General features: G+C 38.7%; 1 protein-coding gene and 1 long non-coding RNA gene across 7 annotated transcripts in view; both read left to right on the top strand.

Annotated features, from left to right (window-relative positions):
* Positions 1 to 9,284, top strand: part of SH3GLB1 (SH3 domain containing GRB2 like, endophilin B1) — a 34,414-nt gene extending 25,130 nt beyond the window's left edge. For all 6 annotated transcript variants that reach the window (XM_036073287.2, XM_036073286.2, XM_036073285.2 and 3 more), the window contains 4 exons: positions 2,324 to 2,413; positions 2,810 to 2,910; positions 8,202 to 8,427; positions 8,814 to 9,284. In XM_036073287.2, the coding sequence (XP_035929180.2) occupies positions 2,324 to 2,413; positions 2,810 to 2,910; positions 8,202 to 8,427; positions 8,814 to 8,921 (525 nt within the window). In that variant the 3' untranslated portion in view covers positions 8,922 to 9,284. The remainder of the gene's footprint in view (positions 1 to 2,323; positions 2,414 to 2,809; positions 2,911 to 8,201; positions 8,428 to 8,813) is intronic.
* An 8,604-nt stretch (positions 9,285 to 17,888) lies between these two features.
* Positions 17,889 to 18,784, top strand: LOC118523613 (uncharacterized). Its single transcript, XR_004911203.2, has 2 exons — positions 17,889 to 18,336; positions 18,474 to 18,784. It is a non-coding gene; the product is annotated as an uncharacterized LOC118523613 (long non-coding RNA).
* Positions 18,785 to 20,620: the final 1,836 nt, after the last annotated feature.

Genomic DNA, 20,620 nt, shown 5'->3' with positions numbered 1-20,620 from the left:
TAAAATTAAGTCAGGGAATGAGGTCTTCTGGAGGACAGAATAAAAACCCTTTAAATTCACCCTTTTTATCTATCTTTCTAATATGGATCATTCTCTTCCTAGTAAATTGACTATGCCAAACCTATTTCAGTTACCTCTGCCTCTCAGATTAATTATGATCGTTACGTGTGTCAGAAGTAGAGATGGTTTGGGAGATTTGACTACAGCCACCCCAGGCATACACTGAAACTTGTTCAGGAAGTGAGATTCATTTACTTCTGTCATTTACCTTTTCTAAACACAAAGCCTAATTGTGCAAAGAATGACTTCCTAGGCTTTGTAATATGGTGCCTTTCTTCATAATTTATATTTTGCCCAAACATGGAAGACTGACCCCTTATACTTTCTGAGATCATTTTATAACTTTTTCCACTTCATGCTCAAACTTCCCAGTTACTTAATATGTTACCTAGTTCACTTGCTTATACCTTATACAGAAATATTGCCAAATAGAAGGCTTTTCTGCCATTTCTCCTACAGGCCATTAAATCAAATTGTACTTTCATAGAGACCCACGTGGAACTAGTCTTGTTTACTTTTAAAGTTTATTTATTTTTGATTTACTATGGATACTTCTAATCAAAACTTTTCTGTAGTCAACCAAGCAGAAGAGTAAATAATGCAAATATAACACTGAAGTAATTGGTTTTCCTTAACACTTAGGATCATTGATTCTTTTCTTCTCCTGGGACTTGATTTCCTACTTAATACTAGCTTCTGGATGAAGCTTACTTCAGCCCTATTATCAAAGCACCATGCATTCTGATTTCAGTCAAGTAAAATTTAATTTTAACTCTTGAATTATTGAGTAATTCAAACTTATTTCCATAAATCCAATCTAGTGGTCACTTCTAATCACCTCTATTGCCAGTGGGATGAGAATGACTAAAGCAACTGATGATGTATTTTGCTGCTACTTCCTTTTTGACTGGTTCACTAGGTTAACTGTTGCCACCAAAAAGTGAAGGAGAGGGAGATGGGGTGTGCAAGGAAAAAGTTTAGACCTAATTTTTATACTTACTACAGTCTTGGAAATATTCGAATTACTTGGATGGGGGGGCTATTTATTCTGGAGAGGTAGTAGAAGATAGCATTATTAATGGTATTATCACCAATGATGATTCCTAGTGTGGGATAAGCTAACTGTTTTGCATGAGCTGTGAGATTTTATTTTTCTCTTCCTCACTTACTACCAACCAACTCTGGCTAAAGGTTTAAGATGTTTTTTGCCAGTATTTACTATTTTTAGGTCCTGTTAATTTTTTAGTGAACTATTTTGTCCCAGCACTGAACCTATATCAGAGGGCTGAAGCTAGTAGTAGTGGTGTGCTATTATATACACCTTTTTCCGGCTCTGAGGTCAATGACTTCACCTTGGTAGCTTGAAATGAGCTGTGGTTGGAGTATTTGTACCATGAAAATCAGCACATTAAAACTCATTCACCCCACTCCCAGCCAGTTTACCAGCACACTACTGATTAAAGGTCCCCCATAACTTGCAGAAAAACCCTAGCATATCTTGTATATAGTAGTGATGCTTAAGTTTGGAAATGCAAAGTTTGGAAAGAAAACTGAAAAAAAAAAAAGTCATTTATGCAATAAAGTTCTTTGAAAGAAGCTAAGAACTATGTACCTAGAAACAAATAATATGTTTGGTAACTAAACAGAAGAGGTTAAAATCCTATGGCTTCACTCTGAAGTTTGTTCATTTGAGATTAAAGACTGTCTTTAACTTCAAAGTAAAGTAGCTATAGTAATAATTGAGAATTTTTTTAACAATTTTTTTTAAGGATTTTATTTATTTGAGACAGAGAGATACAGAGAGAGAGAGAGCATGAGCACGGGGAGAAGCAGGCGCCCTGCTGTGCCAGGAGCCCAATGTGGGGTTATGCTGGGATCGTGACCTGAGCTGAAGGCAGACGCTTACCATCTGAGCCACGCGGGAGAATTTTTTGAAATATTATTTTATACATATAAACCAATATTCTTAAAATGTTATGACAGTATATTGATTGTCCCATAGTACTGTTTGTAGGCTTTTATGTGTATGCCATTAAGCTTTGACATTAATAGATTCTTCTGAGTGAAGTACTGGTAAGGAATTGGGTAATGTAGAAAAGCTAAGGTGTAGAAAACAGGGAACAGTTTAAACACAAAGCAGAATCAGGGACTTGGCAGCTTCTCATTTGGGGTTTACTTGGGGGATTTTTAAACTATCTTAACAAATGTACATAAAATGGGCTAAGTCCTCTAATAAAATTCTAAAACTATGTTCCAATTTAAGTCTGAACAGGAATTGAGAATAACTCAAAGTGAATTTGATCGTCAAGCAGAGATTACAAGACTTCTGCTAGAGGGAATCAGCAGTACACATGTGAGTGTTCATTCACTGGAAATTCATTTGAAACAGAAGACTTTGATGGTCCTAAGGGACTTTGAGGGGGAAAACTGAACTTCAAAACTTTTTCAGTCATTTATCAAGGAAATTTAAATTATGGCCCTTGCCAAGATATATGAAGAAATATTTTAAATTTTTGTTTACACCTCATCACCTAGATCTCCCACCATCATCAAAGCCATCTGTTGGTTTTTGTTGGCTACATAGTTTGTTCTTACACTATTAACCGAGGTCAGCCTTGGTAAGCCTTGTAGTAGAATGCTAGATACTGGTGATTCTCCCTGAGTACATGTTGTGGTCTGTTGCCCCTTGGAATTTAGCACTTTTAAGTAGATTATAGAGCTAAGAAGTAACTGTAACTTTCCTTTACAGGCCCATCATCTCCGTTGCCTGAATGACTTTGTGGAAGCCCAGATGACTTACTATGCACAATGTTACCAGTACATGTTAGACCTCCAGAAACAACTGGGAAGGTTGTAATTTCCTTTTCACACCTGAAACTCTTGATAAGAGAGGAAATTCACATTTTTGCATATGAACTAATAATAGAGATGAAGATTAGAAGGATTAAAGACTTTTATTAGCTTGCTTAAAATCAGATTTTTTTTTTTTTTTTTTTTTTTTTTAGGAAAGTGTCAGACTCGTGAGGTAGCAAAAACATTGTGAGCTCTCCTAGCACCCAAGAACTTAACAGGGATGAGAACATAATTTAAGTGAATACTTTTTTAGTGCTATATAAAGAAAACTTAAAAGTGTTTGAAGTTCGCTTCTCTCTTAAAATACCTTCCAGTTAGTTGAGAAGGATTACATTGACACTTATTTGCCCTTAGAGATAAGCTCATTTATACTTACTCATTACTTGTTCACTGTTTTAAAAAAAAAAAAGTTTTAGAATATTCTATAAGACCTCAGGCCCATAATGTAATTATTAAAAATCATATTTTAATATACGTTAAAATATTGGTAGCACAAAATGTGCATAGCTGTCATTCATTCATCAAATGTTTATTGAATACCTGTCATATACCAGGCACTGTTCCGTACTCTGGAATTATATCAGCAAACAGAAAGGCAAATTGCTTACCCTTACAGAGCTCACATTCTAAGGTGACACTAGAAATAAAATGATGTATAGGACAAACATGGTCTCTGCTAGGTCTAGGTAGAAATACCTAGATATTTAAAGTCTAGGTAGAATTAAAGGCCATTGGCAGATAGGCCAGGTGGTAAGTGGAAAGGTAGAAGTGCAGATTTCTGTGAAGGACCTCTAACTGTGACTCAGGTGGGTCTGGCAAAGTTTCACAGATGAAATTATTTTAGGGGGAATAATCTAGATGAAGAAAGGAGCAGGGATGAATATTCCAGACAAAGGAAGAACATGTATATGAAAAGGCCAGAGAAAAGAGAGAGTGGCAATTCAGGGAACTGACAGTAGTTTGTTCTGGTTGGAGCATACATAGTGTTTAAGAATGGAATTGTAGATACGGCTACAAGAGTAAACAGGGTCATGTCACCAATGCCTTGTAAAGTAAGTAGTGATAAGGAGTTGGAGATTTATATAGCGAAGAGCCATTAAAGCCAAGGGAGTGATATGTAAGAGTTGAAGGAGAAATATTAAGAGAAGTTATTTTCAAGGAATAAGTTTTCTTAAAAATCACTTTGGTGTTCTTTTCTGCATTTAATCCTTTAAAACTAGACCTAGAACAAAATTAGGCACATCCACAAAACGAATTTTAGATCTTAAAGATGAATTGTAGCCTGATACCACTGGTTATTCCAATAAGATTTATAGAAGATTTATACTTCTGTATATTTGAAGTTTTGTTAATGGTATTCATATCTGAAAGCAGAATGCCACTTTATCCCCACATCATTACAACTATTTTAAGCCCAGGAAGCCTTAGTACTTCCTTTTCACTTTGTCCTGATACTCTGGGAGTGCAGTAAAGGGATTGCTGTTGTTACCATTCATACTTGCATTCTGCTTAAAGCCACACAAATGCTTGGAACTCTGCCATTCAAACAAAATGCTAGTTATTGCACTTTTGGATAAGCTCAAACATTACAGAGTGAAATGGGTACTATTGTTCTAGGGAAGAAAGTCTAGCTTATCTCTCTGCCCTCAAAGAATTAGATTACTGGTAAGGACCAATGATAGAGAGTGGGAGGAATTTTAGGTCTTTAATGTTACAAGCTATGCTTTTTAAGAGAGTATATAGAAATATTCAAATGCAGAACTGGATAAATCATCCAATTCCAGACTAATTCAGAAGCTATTTCTGAAGAGTAGAACCAGGTTGTAATGTTAATGGTTATAATAGAGTGATGGTAGTAGTAATAGTAACTGAATAAGAGCAGTCCCTTAGGAAGGGCTCCAGTTGTCCCCAGGCACTCCTCTAGACACCTCATATATAATGTGATAGCCCTCACACCGGTGAGGGTCCTAATAGGACCCACATTTTACAGATGAGGAAACAGAAGCACTAGTCACAAGATTAGTAAGTGTATTTCATTTTTAAATAATTAGAAGGTTTTAATATATCAAGCTACAGTGGCAGGAAGTCTGTAGTTTTTAAAATGTATCAATAAAAGTTCTTAGAAGGTGAAAATGGTCTTTCAGGGTTTTGTTGTTGTTTGGTTGGGGTTTTTTTGTTTGTTTTTCTTTTTACCATTAATTCCCCAAAATTGACATAGGTAGACCTCATTGGTAAACAAGGGCTAATTATACTAGTAAATTTGAAAGTAACATTCCATGATTAGAGACTTTAAAAACCACACATATGTGGGGAACAAGAGCTTTTTTTTTTTTTTAATCTTCAGAAATGTATATATTGGGGAAAGTGAGTTCACTGAGGAAAAGATGCTAGGAAAGGTGTTCCTAACTTTAGAGTAAAACCTCAATTAGAAATTAGGGTTTTTTGTCCTTAGAACCCTGTTATCCACCAGAGAAATATTTGCTTTAATTTTTAAAAATGCACTATTCCAGGCATGAAGGATACAGTGTAAACAAAACAGACCAAATCCATGTCTTCACTGAACCTACATTTTATTTGGGGGCAGAGCGAAGTAGAAAATCAATATGTAAATTACATAGTATATTAGAAGGTGATAAATGCTATGGAGAAAAATAAGCAGGGAAGTACCTTGGTTAGGAGTAGAGGTTTACACTAGTTAGGGAAGACAGACTTGAAAGATGAGAGGAAGCAAAGCAGGTAGGCCGGCAACTGAGAGACAATGCTCCAGGGGAGTGTACCGTAAGTAGAAAAGCCCTGCAGCAGGAACATAGCTGTGATGTTCAGGCGGCAGTAAGGAGGGCTTGGCTGGAGATGAATTGAGGAAACAGGAAGCTGGGACACAGAGGGCTTTGGCCTTTACTCAGAGATAAGGAGTCTTTGGAGGGTTTTGCCCTGAGGAGTGATACAATTCGATTAGCCTTTGACAGGATCATTCTTGCTCCTCTGTTAAAGGTAAATGTGAGGGGGCATGGGTGGAGGCTAACAGACCTGTTCAGAACTGATTGCAATAATTTAGCCAATAATCCAGTCAGGAGATGATGGTGGCTTGGATCAGGGTGATTGTGGTAGAAGCGGTCAAACCCTGGGTGTATTTTAAAGGTAGAACCAACAGGATTTGCTGACAGACATCATTTATATGGGGCTTAGAGGAGTCCAGATTTACTGCAGGTGTTTGGACTGAACAACTGAAAGAATGGAGCTGTAGTTAATTAAAATAGGGAATGCCACAAGAGGGGCAGGTTGGGATAGTATATCACCCCAGTTTTATGCCAGAAGCCCAGTTGTAGACATTTGAAGTTTGAAATGTCTATCAGACATCTAAGTGGAGAATACCCAGTTGTAGGACATGCAGGTCTGGAGTTTGGGGGGTAAATTAGAGGTAGAAATTAGAGAGTGGTCAGCTTATCAAGGATACTTAAATCTGATACCAGATGAAAGACTGTAAGTATAGGTAGAGAAAAGAAGAGGGCTAAGGGTTGAGCCCTGAAGCACTCCCAACATAGAGAGCTTAAGGAAGCAGTGGTACGGAATGAACAGTGAGGTAAGATGTAAACCAAGAGTGTGGCCTGGAAGTCAGGTGAAGAAGATAGAGGAAAGTGGAGGGAGAGGATCCACTCTGATCACTAGATAGGTCAGGTGAAATGAGGAATGTTAATAGACCATTGGATTTAGAACACTGAAGTCATTGCTGACCTTGACGAGAGTAGTTTTAGTGGAACAGTGGAGGCAAAAGCTTGTTTATAATGTAAAAGAACAAAAGGAGAGGGACTGTGATGGTGAGTTTAGATAAGTCTTTCAAAGGTTCTAGTGTAAAGAGGAACAGAAGAATGAAGCAGCAGCCAGAGGAGAAAGTGTGTCTAGCAGATTTTTGTTTTTTAAGATAGGAGAAATTTATAAGCTGATGAGAATGATACAGTACATGGAGAAATACGATAGCATGGGAAAGAAAAGGAAGATTTGCTAGTGTGATATCCTTGAGAGGAAAAAGAAGGTGAGATTCTTGTGCAGAGGTGAAGAAATTAGCCATAGAAGCGTGGACAGCTCATCTGTAGTAAGCGGAGAGATGATCATAAAAGCATAGATGTTTCCTGATTGTTCTTGTTCTTCTCAGTTCAGAAGGAAACAACTCATCAGCTGAGTATAAAGGTTAGGGGAGAACTGCTAGAATTTAACTACTCTTGTTTATGCTGCTGGCTGACTGTGATTTCCAGATGGCACAGTGGTCATATGGAGAAGAAGGAAATTGTATTTTATGGAGGGATGAATTTCACTCAGCTTACCAGATGAGGCCTTTTATATTTATTAAGATTTAAATATGAATTTTCATAGGAAATTTTCAGCCTTAGAAATGGTTGGTGAGAATGAATATAGGCCAGCCAGTTTGTGCTGTTTTCCACTTAGTATTGGAGAAACAGTAGCTTTAAAATAAGTTGAAATTTTTAATTATCTTTAAAATATTTATAAGCACACCAAAGAGATTTTACTAATTTCTAATAAAACTTTTATTTTTACCCCTAAAAAATACAAGACAGAATGAACTTGTGAAATTTGCCCTATTCTCCCATTGAGGCTTCATTATGATAATTACTAGTCAAAACATATTTTTTGAATGCCTATGTCCTCACCTGTTTGTATGTCCATAAAGGAATGATACTGTTTCATCTTAGTATCTTTAGCTTGTGGTAGTGATTCTGGACATGTGGATACCCCATAAATATTTGTCATTTGAATAAATAGAAAAATGTGATTGGATCAGTTTTATAAAAAAGAAAGTTTGGCTAGCTATTCAAATATTTCTCAAAGAATTAACTTGAGAAAACCTCACTCTTGTGATAGTATCTAATGTAGAAGTAGTTTTTCATTGATATTTTATTTAACAACTCTTAAAGGCAGGAAAAGATGAATAAAACATACTAGTAAAGGTTTTTTGGAAGTGTTTTAAGGATAAACTCATTTTTTCAGGGAAAACTTTTTCTTAACTTTATAATTGTGAAGACAACTTTGAAAAGAACTTTCAAGGACTTATAAAAACACCTGAATTTCTTTTTTTTAACACCTGAATTTTCTATAGTATAACTGGCCCAAGAGGCATAAGTTAGATAGCAACCTTTGTCATTAAAATATTACTGACGGCTGTAAATCTTTAGCCAAAGTGGAAGTTGGTAGAAAGTAAACACTGCCACCAAGTGGTGGTATTCAGAAGCTCTAGTCACTTGGAAATAGATAATTGGCCATTTTCTTTTCAACAGTTTTCCATCCAATTATTGTAACAACAATCAAACTTCTGTGGCACCCGTACCATCTGCTTCATCAAATGTGATTGGTTCTTCTGCCTTGACTTCAACAAGTGGCCTAGTAATCGCCTCTCCTACCAACCTCATTGACCTTAAGGAGTGCAGTGGCAGTAGGAAGGCCAGGGTTCTGTATGATTATGATGCTGCAAACAGTAGTGAATTATCACTTCTAGCAGATGAGGTGAGTAAGATATGGGTATAAGAAAACCTGTATCATAGATTGACATACCTTCTAGTATTATAATAAATTGTAAATTCCTCATTACTTATTTGGAAATAGTTTATCACGAATACTTTCATATATTTAATATGGTTATATTAACATTTTATTTAAAAAATTACTATTCTTTAACAAAATAGAATATCACAGAAATATTTAAAGCTTTTAACTGCTAAGTAACTAGAAGATTTCTAAAACTGCCTCTAATAAAATCCTTTATCTTTTAGCAAAGTTGATGATAATGTTTAAAGAACTTTAGTAATGAATAAACAGATTATAAATCTGATTATTCTTCTATGTGCTTATTTTGTAACATAGTTAATAACTGGAAATATTTTATTTTGTAGGTGATCACTGTGTTCAGTGTCGTTGGAATGGATTCAGACTGGCTAATGGGGGAAAGGGGAAATCAGAAGGGCAGGGTGCCAATTACTTACTTAGAACTGCTCAATTAAATAGGTGGACTATGGAAAGATTACCCATCATGACACCAGTATTTATATACAATTAACTCTAAATAAAGCAGGTTTAAGTATCTTCCATGTTAATGTTCTTAGGAGACTGAAAAGAAAATACCAGCCATCAGAAACCAGCCTTTCTGCCAATAAAATTGCATGGTGAATGTTTCATTACAGAATTTATGTTAGTGCTTTCATGCCAAGAATGTTTTCTTACAAAATTCTCTTTCTACTGAGGTTTCACTAATAAGCAGCTTCTACTTTTGAGCTCCAACTTAAAGCAGAAGAACTGTTTTCTACTGAATTTTTCATTATTGGCAAGCTTTTTCTTTTATGTAAAATAAATTTATTGTGAATTGATATCAGTGACTCATTTATTAGGTATAATTAATAGCCAAAGAATAAAATTAAAATTGTTTTAAGCTTTTGGTTTAAAAAGAGCTCTAAGATATAAGCCTCTCTTGTGGAAGATATAATATTTCTGAATGTTTCCATAAACAGAAATGCAGTTATACCATGTTTACCTTGTTTTCCAACAGAAATTGAATTATTTCAATACTATATCTCAGTGGTTTATTTTGGGGGCTTTTGGGGTTTTTATTAAACACTACTGAATGATTTCTTCTAAATTTAAGAAAAACTAGTCCTTGAAAAGCATTACCATGTTACTCTGGTATATTTTCAGTTAAGGTTCTAAAACATCTGGAACAAGTTCAATTTGCTAAACAGTGTTTTTTTAAGATTGTTCAGTTGGAACAATTTAATGCATAATCAGAATCGGATCTGTTAAGAACATACTTCAGTAGAGAAAATTTCTTCTTACAGAACAACAAATCCTTATCAAAAATATGGATTAGTGCAACTACACCCATCAAAGAGGAATATTGTATACAAACAGAATACATCTTTGGTTACTCTAAGCCTACTAATTTTGAATATTTATTAATGAACTTAGGTTATCTTGATCAGGATCCCTGGTTATGAAACACACTCATGAAATTATTAGTGCCACACTTGCAGTCAGAAAATTGCTATTTGGACCATTGCTGTGAGTCAGATTGTTTCCATATTAGGACTGCTGCATTCATTCTCATTCATTCATTCATTATTCATTCATTGTTGAGGGCCAGGCACTATGCTGATAACTGGGGATATTATCTGTATCCCCAAGATGGCACAGTCCTTCCCCCTGCAGACCTTAAAGACCAGTGGAGAATACAGAAAAATAAGCAGTTGCCATATAACAGAGTCCATGTCATGATAGAAGAAATACAGGGTACTGTGTTTGGGAACTTTGGGAGTCACCTAATTCGGATTTGGGGAGTAGGAGATGGTTTGGAGAGGAAGTGTTCCAGGCGGAGGGAAAAATTATGTGCCAGGCCTGGAGCCAAGAGAATGTAGCATATTCTGACAATAAAAGTAGTTCAGTCTGGCTTATACAGGAAGTGCAAAAGTGTAGTTCATTTCTTCTAAGAATGTTAATGTATTGAAATATTTTTTGGTACTTTAAAAAATGATGAACACTTAACACAAAAGGTATTTTAAAATGTGTTTAAGAGCTCCTAATTAAGAGCTTTGTAAACGTGTTGATAATAATTCAGTTCACAGTCAAACTTTAACAGTAGTTGTTACCCTCTTATTTCTGTGCTGAGACACATTCCTCGGCAGTTTTATAATTGTACAAAGATACTTTGATTCACACTGTGAATCACCATACTCTTAACCCCAAAAGCTGTTCAAGCTGGTTAGTTAGCTATATCACCAAGTGAGTGAGTGAGCTTTTTATTTCCCCAGAAAGGAAGTTCTACAGGCAGCCTGGAGTACCATCTTTTGTGTGACATGAGTCCAGGTTTAGATTTTAAAAGATCATACAAAAAATCCAGGTCAACTCAAACAGCAGCTATAAATTAGGTTTATGGGAAGTAGAGTAGTAAAGGGGGAAAAAGTACAGGTACTGGAGTGAAATGGCCCCGGGTTCAAATCCAGTCTTCCTCACATCCTGTGCTCTTTGAGCTTGGACTCCATTGTATAAACTGTTGTTTCATTATTAGTAAAATAGGGATAATAATTATGCCACCTTAAGGTTACTGTGAGGATTCTATAGCAAATGTTAACTTGTATGGTAAGTCATTTTTAGGGAAAGGTTTGACACGTAGTAGAAACATTCTATAAATACCAGTTTCCCTTTGTTAGCCCCTGTAAACTTCCTGACCAATCCAGAGTGTAGCCCTTGTTTATGACTGTGTACCAGAGATACCTTTTATATCCACGCTCCATTCTACTCATCAACCCTGTCCTCCACTAGGTTTAACCTCACTGCAGCCAGCATGAGTTTTTATCAGAACCTCCTGTTTTCCATCAAATGAATGTTGATTATAATAACCCAGTAATGTGCAGTAGCCTTCAATAATGTTAAGGTTCAAATGCTTCTTGTGCCTTTGTCTACCACATATCCACCATAATATGTGGACTTGTTCTTATGTTTGTTGCTTTTTTATTTTAAAGGGGTTTTGTTGTGGGGGAGGGGGATTTGGTTTTGGTTTTTGTGGGTTTTTTATTTTGGTTTTGACTTATGAAGTCATGGTTTTAATTTTTACTCAGGTAAAAGCCCATAAAGGTTCTTAGGCATGGAAGAAAAGCTTGGGAAGGCTAATAATTCATGGTGCAATTTAAAATTATTTAAATAAGCTCTGTGCCCCTGTTACTATACCTAAAAGTATAGTAACATGTGAAGGATGCACATATGAATGAAATAATAAACTTGGAAATAATTGTAGGCTCTTTTACAGACAAAAATGATTGGATTATCTCTACATTTGTTCTCAAAATAATCTAACCTAAGAGGTCATGGTGTTAAATTGTTTTTTATGGTGCTAGTCAGAAAAATGCGTATTGTCAGACGTTAGGTTCCAGAAGTGGGAATGTGCCTCATTCTGAGTAACAGGAGAACTAAGAAACCTGAGTCTAGGGTCGCCAGTGGGTGAGAGTCCATCCTCATAGTCTGCCGTTCTCCACCAGAGCAAAGGGACAGAATGTGAATGGAGGGGCTGGTGTGGGAGGGCATTTCGGAGATACACTGGGAAAGATGACAGAGCACAGGACAGGGAGTAACAGTTTTGTTTACCCAGAGAGGCCCAGCTTACCTCCATGCGTTGACTGGATTCCTCAAAAAATCTCTTCCCTACCCCCCAAATGCTTGAAATTTTGAAATCTGTTGCTGAGTATGTAGCACTTAAAGCCTGAGTAAGGAGCCACGTAATAGCTAGCTAGCTTTGCCTCAACTCCTCCGGATGACGCAGTGGCTCCTCAAAAGGGCAGGAGAGAGTTGTGCCCTTTCTCCTACATTATCCTAATTAGAAAGTCTATTCAGGGGGCGCCTGGGTGGCTCAGATGGTTAAGGATCTGCCTTCGGCTCAGGTCATGATCCCGGGGTCCCGGGATCGAGCCCCACGTCTGGCTCCTGACTCGGCGGGGAGCCTGCTTCTCCCTTGCCCTCTGCCTCTCCCCTGCTCATGCTCTCGCTCTATCTCTCTGTTTCAAATGAATAAATAAAATCTTTAAAACAAAAAAAGTCTATTCAGTAGGGCAGTGGTTCTCTGTGAGACCCCAGGACAGGCAATTAATCAGCATCACCCAGGGACTTGTTTCAAATGCTAATTCATATTTCCAAGTACTTTCTACCTTTACATGTGCTGAATTTTTTGTCCTGAAGAGGCTGTAGAACTAGTCTTAGTTCTTCCATGTAGTAAGACAAAAACTGTTTTCTGATCTTCACTGTATTCTAGCACTGTCATAATTAGATAGTTTTATAATTTATTTGATTAGTATGTATCTGTCAGTCTAGAATGTAGGCTCGCTGAGGTAGAGGCTATAATTCTTTTATCACAATGAAATTTCCAACTCTTAGTACAAGACCTAGCACATTGTATGTACTCAATAAATATTTGTCAAATGAAAGGGGGGAAAATGCAATTCCTAAGGCTTATCCAAGATCTACTGAATTAAACTCAGGGGGGAGGGGAGCGCCCAGCCATCTGTTTTTACAAGTTTGAGAAACACTTCAGTAGAACAACAAAAACTTGCCTTCCACCTTCAGGGACTATCTGACATCACTTGAGAAATTCTCCCTGCCTTCCTCACTGTCACCCAGCACTGCTCTCTCAAGTGTAGAGGTGCCTTGCTGGGCTGTATTACAAGTGCGTGTGATGGAATAAGGGTATGCTTAGCATAAGCAAGGGAAATAGTACTTGGAATGCCAGGACTCGGTTGCTGTGGAAGGTTTCTTGGGACCCGTAGTCTGAAGAAGGGTAAGCACTACAACCATGCACATTTCCACTTAACACAGTGACAATTTGACATCAAAGCACCCTGACAAACCATGAAAGAGGTTTCAGACTAACGTTTACATCCCTGTGCCTCAGGTTGCTAAGCTCTTCCATTCCTACTTCACAGGGGACTTTTTAAGAATTGTTAATGCTTTTTTAATAATACAAATCATTGATGTGTTGGTAAAAAGGAAAAAAATGAAAATTTAGTTTAAAAGAAAAATCACCTATAATCCCACCATCTGGGAGAACTGTTATTTAGGTGTATAGCCTTCCAAACTCTTCTGTGCATTTATACATTTTTTTAAATGGAATCAAGCTGTACATACTGTTTTGTAACTTTTTTTCACTTGACAGTACCATAACTATCCTGCCGTGTCAAATATATTTCTACATCTTTTTAATGGCTGCATGGTATTCCATCATATGTGCCACATTTTATTAAACTATTGTTGATTTTTAGGTTTCCAATTTTTCACTAATAAACTGCTTTAAAGAACATCATGTTGCTAAATCTTTTGTGTGTTCTTAATACTTCCTTAAGATGAATACTTGGAAATGGAATTGCTAGTGGAGAGGATATGCCAGTTTTTAAAAGCTTTTGTTACTGCCCCTTTGCCCCCTAGAAAACTTACCAATTTACACTTTTATCAGTAGTATATTTAAAAAAAAAAAAAATGTTTCTTTTGAAGGACTTCCAACTATACATTCTTAGGGCCTTCAGTTTAAAAATAAAGTGCAAGAGGAAGATAAAAAGACCTTACAAAATTAAAACAAGATCAGTCTTAAGTTATTCCAACATGACATTTACTGTTTTACCTTCTCTTAGGTGTTTTGTTATCCTTTGGGAATGTTTGTAGTACTAGCTTGCTCCTTGCTTTAATTCAGTCTCCCAGAAGCACAATCACATTTCTGACTTTTGCTGGAACGGTAGGAGAACAATCTTAAGTAGACTGGAATCTTGTGGTAAGTCTGATGCAGACTTCTTCTTGGTTTTAGAGAGCATAGCCATCAGAGGGGAAATAGAAACTTTGGAAGGTAAGCAGAACATGGCTCTCCCACTTGGTTTCCTGGTTTTGTCGGTCAACCTCTTTGAGCCTGTTTGCTCAACTCTAGAATGAGAATAATACAAACCTCCCTTGTAGGATTGAAAGGATTACCATGTTATGGACAAAGTGGCTGGCACCTAGTAGATAATTTATTAGGATTTCTGGCTGAGTGTGTTAGAGCAGTTGCTGTTATCAGCCTCTATGGAGTAAATATCACTGCCATTGCCAAATCTTCCTGGAAGCTGTCATAATAAATGGATATTGCCTGGGGCGCCTGGGTGGCTCAGTTGTTAAGCTTATCTGCCTTCTGCGCAGGTCATGATCCCCGGGTCCTGGTATCGAGCCCCACATCGGGCTCCCTGCTCGGCGGGAAGCCTTCTTCTCCCTCTCCCACTCCCCCTGCTTGTGTTCCCTCTCTCGCTGTGTCTCTCTCTGTCAAATAAATAAAATCTTTTAAAAAAGTAAAAAATAAAAAAAATAAATGGATATTGCCTGGTATAGCCTGTTATACCTACAAAATCTGGTTCTTTAAAAAGCTGCCTGATTTTTCCACACACTCAGGTATTCAAGTATCTAACAAGGTAAGACTCCCAGACAAGGTGTATAATAGATTTCAACTACTGTGCTTTTATGGCCATGTATCAAAGTGGTAATCATATTATTCTAAAATACTGAGCTGGACATGCCAACCATGCCAAACCTCCCCTTCTAATTGAAACTAGCCCACACTTGGCTGCGAGAAGCTGGCACAGAAGGCTCAGCTCAGTAAAGGTAATGGCAATTAGCAAAATCCCAATAGCATCTCCAGAACTGGAGATCAGAATTGATCTCTAATGAAAGAGATTTATTTAGACGTGTATCTGAACTCTAAAAGTTGCTTAGCAGTGGGGCGCCTGGGTGGCTCAGTCGTGAAGCGTCTGCCTTTGGCTCAGGTCATGATCTCAGGGTCCTGGGATCAAGTCCCACATCGGGTTCCCTGCTCGGCGGGAAGCCTGCTTCTCCCTCTCCCACTCCCCCTGCTTGTGTTCCCTCTCTCGCTGTCTCTCTCTCTCTGTCAAATAAATAAATAAAATCTTTAAAAAATAAAAATAAAAGTTGCTCAGCAGTATTTCCAAAAGATAGATGTCTCAGGGTTAACAGCTACAGTAATCATAGCAGACAAAGCCCCAGAAACCAACTCGTCACATTTGGATGAACCCCAGGAAGTTTAAATTAGCCTCTGGTTTGTTGATTATAACTGGGAGCTACTCAACCAATAAAAAGTGAGGAGTAAGAGAACTGAAGAGGGATGTAAAGAAGGAAGCCTATAGAGGAGGCTTCAGGTTTATGAGAACAAAGCAGATATTAAATAATTATGAGGCCAAAGAAAATGGGCTATTATTGTAAGCAACTTTTTGGAAGCCTGACGCACCAGGGTTCAGTGCAGATGTTTCTGCCTAGTCCCATGTTCTAGTAACATTGTTTGAAACTCGAGCAGCAGTAGGTAGTCCCTGGCAACCACGTACTCCGATGGCTGCTTGCCTTCTGTGTGGTTTCCTCTGTTCAGCCTGCCTGAAGACCCTCATTTGTTAAGAGCAAGCTCAAAAGCTCCCTCCTCTACAAAGATATTCTGGACTCCCTCAGGCAGAATTAATTATCCATATATATATATATATATATATATGTGTGTGTGTGTGTGTGTGTGTGTGTGTGTGTAACTCAACTATGGCATTTATTGCTTTGAATTGCAATTACTTGCTAACCTAGCTGAGCTCAAGGACAGGGATTCTGTGTCCCCTAACTCCTAGACACCTGAAGCTGAGTTTCAGCAATCCCTATAGCTGCTTCCAGTATTCTAATTTCTACAAAAGATGTACTAATGATTCAGACTTAGTGCTATTATATGTGTGTTTGCCCTAAGAAGCATTGCTCCTTTTGCACATCAATATCCTAGAAAATGCATGTCTACTTTTCTTTGAGAATAAATTCCAGAATCGATCATTATTATTATTTCCAGTTGACTCTAGTTCATTTTTATTTTATTTTATTATTTTATTTTTATTTATTTGAGAGAGGGAGAGAGCACAAGCAGCGGGGAAAGGCAGAGGAAGAGGGAGAAGCAGACTCTCTGCTGAGCAGGGAGCCCGATGAGGGGCTCCAGCCCAGGATCCTGGGATCATGACCTGAGCTGAAGGCAGGCACTTAACCGATTGAGCCACCCAGGTGCCCCTCTAGTTCATTTTAAACAATGCTCATCACTAATTTGTATTTTACAAAACCATAATTTGTTAGAGAATGGCTTTTTTTTTGCTGGTTAGATCTATACTTGAAGTTAAATTTAGGATTAGTCATCTCAAGTCAAGATTGGGCTATTGATGTCATTAACTTCTCCACGTAAATGTTCTCTGTAAAATGGGTTAACTTTCCTTCCTGTCTCTTCTCCTCTACCTCTTTTTCATCCTACCTTTCTTTCTATTTCTGTGCATGCTCCTTCTTCCTTCTTTCAGAAAGATTAGATGGCTAGGAGAATGTATACCACATAATAGGGAAAAGTAACATACAAAAGAAAAATGATTAAGTAGGGGCGCCTGGGTGGCTCAGTCAGTCGGTCAAGCATCTGACTCTTCATTTCAGCTCAGGTCATGATCTCAGGGTCCTGGGATCAAACCCTGCGACTGGCTCCTGCTCAGCATGGAGTCTGCTTGAGATTTCGCTCTCTCTCCCTCTGCCCCTCCCCCCACCACTCATGCTTTCTCTTTTTCTCTCTCTCTAGAATAAATAAAATAAATCCTTAAATTAAAAAAAAGAAGGAAAAATGATTAAATAGTAAAAAAAAGTGTGTGATAGATTATGCTCAATAGCTATTCCTGAGTGGCAAATCTGACTCAGATTTTAGCAGCCAAAGAAAAAAAGGAAACATGATAAAACTTCAAATCGACCATTCACTGATAGAAATATACTAGTGCTCAGAAAGCCACTCAAAGACGTGGCACCAAAGACAACATCAAGCACCAAAGCCCTGATTCAGGAATTAAATGTAACATGACTGCTATATTACAGTTTTCATCAACCTGGGAGTATAAATGAGCACAAAATGATTCATTTAACACCCTGAAATATAATGACTCTGAGCCTTCCCTTGTCAAGGATTCCCCATCCCTACCTAGTTCTAGCCATCTCTAGGGACACTGAATATCCACAGATCAATGTTCTTTCTACGTGCTGGGGCAGAAGGGATTCAGGGACCTCCCTCCTGCCTCATTCCAGGACAGCTTTGGCCCTCCACCCACCTCACACCCCTATTCCAGCCTCAAAAACTCTGTGGCCACAGCCAGTGTTGCAGGGGTCTAGCAGGCCATAAATTGGTGAAACTGGAAGGTCACCATTGGCCTCTGATGTAACATTCTACAGAACTGAGTAGGGAATGCTGTTTTAATTAATTTAATTTAATTGGAGGCAATAAAGTTGTTCATGACGCAAAGTCTTAGCTGTTACATGATAGAGCTTTTTCCCTCACCTCTACAACTCATGGGGGCCCGCTACCTCGGCAACACATGGTGACAGGAACACTTGTGCTTCTCATTAACCCCTAATCCACCCCCTTCTTCAATGCTATCTACAGTCCCCCGTGCCAGGTTCACTGCTCCCTCAGACAGAGATGGAAATCAGAGCTCTAGGGGCATGATAAGCCTCAACTGAGGGCCTCTCAAAGCAAGCTCCCCGAGTTCAAGCGTTCTTTCAGTTTGTACACACAGACAATTCTTTCAGGAACAAGCCCGATGAGGATGGCTGGTGAAGACAAATTCCACTACTATACACTTTGCAGTGTCCACCTAGAACCAAGGCTCCTCTTCGTCCCATAGTCTTTGGCCCCAGGGGGTTGGGGATGGGAGGCTGCTCACCAGTCTACGGGCATACCTTCTTTGGCTGTACTTTGCTTTATTATGCTTCGCAGGTATTGCATTTTGTAGAAAGTACAGTTTTGTGGCAACCCTGCATTGAATAAGTCTGTCCGTGCCAACAGCATTTACTCCCATCTTGTCTCCGTGTCATATTTTGGTAAGTCTTGCAATATTTCAAACCTTTTCATCATTATTATATTTGTTTTGGTGATATGTAATCAGTGGTTCTTTTTTTTACTTTTTATAAAATGTTTTTATTTGAGTATAGTTGACACACAATGTTGTTCATTTCAGGTGTCCAACATAGTGATGTGACAAGTCTGTACGTTATGCTGTGCTCACCGCAAGAGTAGCTCCCGTCTGTCCCCAGACAGCACTATTCCAGTAACATGGACTCTATTCTCTATGCTGTGCCTTTTATTCCCGTGACTTCTTCATTCCATAACTGGAAGCCTGTATCTCTCACTCCCCTTCACCCATTTTGCTTGTCCCACTATCACCCTCCCCTCTGGCAACTGTCAATTTGTGATCAGTGACTTTTGATGTTACTGTTATAATTGTTTTGGAGCACCACAAAGTGCACTCACATAAAATGTGGAACTTAATTAGTAAATGTTGTGTTTGTTCTGACTTCTCTACAAACAAGCCATTCCCCTGTCCTTATCCCTCTCCTCAGGCCTCCCTATTTCCTTGAGACACAGCCCAGATTGAAATTAGACCATTTAATAACCCTACAAGGGCCTCTAAGTGTTCAAGTGAAAGGCAGAGCCTCACTTTAAATCAAAAGCTAGAAATGATTAAGCTTAGCGAGGAAGGCATGTTGAAATCCAAGGTAGGCTTAAAGCTAGGCCTCTTGTGCCAAGCAGTTAGCCAAGGTTTTGAATGCAAAGAAAAAGTTCTTGAAGGAAATTAAAAGTGCTACCCCAGAGGACACATAAATGTTAAAAAATAAAATAACCTTCTTGCTAATATGGAGAAAATTGTAGTGGTCTAGATGGAAGATCAAACCAGCCACAACATTCCCTTAAGTCAAAGCCTAATCCAGAGCAAGGCCCTAACCCTCTAACCCTCTTCAATTCTATGAAGGCTGAGAGAGGCAGGGAAGCTGCAGGAGAAAAGTTGGAAGCTGGGGCGCCTGGGTGGCTCAGGAAGTTAAGCGTCTGCCTTCGACTCAGGTCATGATCCCAGGGTCCTGGGATGCAGCCCCACATGGAGCCCCATGTCGGGGCTCCACACTCAATGGGTGTCTGCTTCTCCCTCGCCCTCTGCCCCTCCCTCTGCTTGTGCTCACACGCTCTCTCTCTCTCAAATAAATAAATAAAAGCTTTAAAAAAGTAAAGTTGGAAGGTAGCAGAGGTTGGTTCCTGAGGTTGGTTCCTGAGGCTGGTTCCTGAGGTTGAAGAAGCTCTCTCTGTAACATAAAGCACAAGGTGAAACAGCAAGTGCTGACGGAGAAGTTGCAGCAAGTTCTCCAGAAGATCTAGCTATGAGAATTCATGACAGTGGCTACACTCAACAACAGACTTTCAATGTAGGTGCAACAGCTTTCTACTGGAAGAAGACACCATCTAGGACTTTCTTAGCTAGAGAAGAGAGAGAGGTCAATGCCTGGCTTTGGAGTTCAAAGAACTGGCTGTCTCTGTTGTTAGGAGCTATTGCAGCTGGTGACTTTAAGTTGAAGCCAAGGCTCACTTATCATTCTAAAAATCCTAGGACCCATAAGAATTATGCTAAATCTACTCTATGTTCTAGAAATGGAACAACAGCCTGGATGACAGCACATCTGTTTACAACAGAGTCTACTGGATATTTTAAGCTCACTGTTGAGACCTACTGCTCAGAAAAAAAGATACCTTTCAAAATATTTCTGCTCACTGACAATGCACCTGGTCATTCAAGAGCTCTGATGCCGATGTACAATGAGATGAATGTTGTTTGATGCCTGCTAACACATCCATTCTGCAGCCCATGGGTCAAGGAGTGATTTTGACTTTCAAGTCTTATCACTTAAGAAATATATTTCATAAGGCTATCCCTGGCACAGGTAGTGATCCCTCTGATGGATCTGGGAAAACTTCTGGAAAGGATTCGCTATTCTAGATGCCATTAAGAACATTCGTGATTCATGGGAAGAGGTCATTATATCAACATGAACAGCAGTTTGGAAGAAGTTGATTCCCATCCTCATGGATGACTTGGAAAGGTTCAGGACTTTAGTGGAGGCAGGAACTACAGATGCAGTGGAAACAGCAAGAGAACTAGAACTAGAAGTGGAGCCTGAAGATGTGACTGAATGGCTGCAATTTTATGATCAAACTTTCATGGAAGACGGTGCCTGGGTGGGTCCGTCAGTTTAGCGTCTGCCTTCAGCTCAGGTCATGATCCCAGGGTCCTAGGATCGAGCCCCACATAGGGCTCCCTGCTCAGCGGAGAGCCTGCTT

This window comes from Halichoerus grypus, chromosome 5, assembly GCF_964656455.1.
Source record: "Halichoerus grypus chromosome 5, mHalGry1.hap1.1, whole genome shotgun sequence".
NCBI classification, from domain to species: Eukaryota; Metazoa; Chordata; class Mammalia; order Carnivora; family Phocidae; genus Halichoerus; species Halichoerus grypus.
The sequence above is the reverse complement of the archived record's forward strand: the minus strand, read 5'-3'. Positions and strand labels throughout refer to the sequence as shown.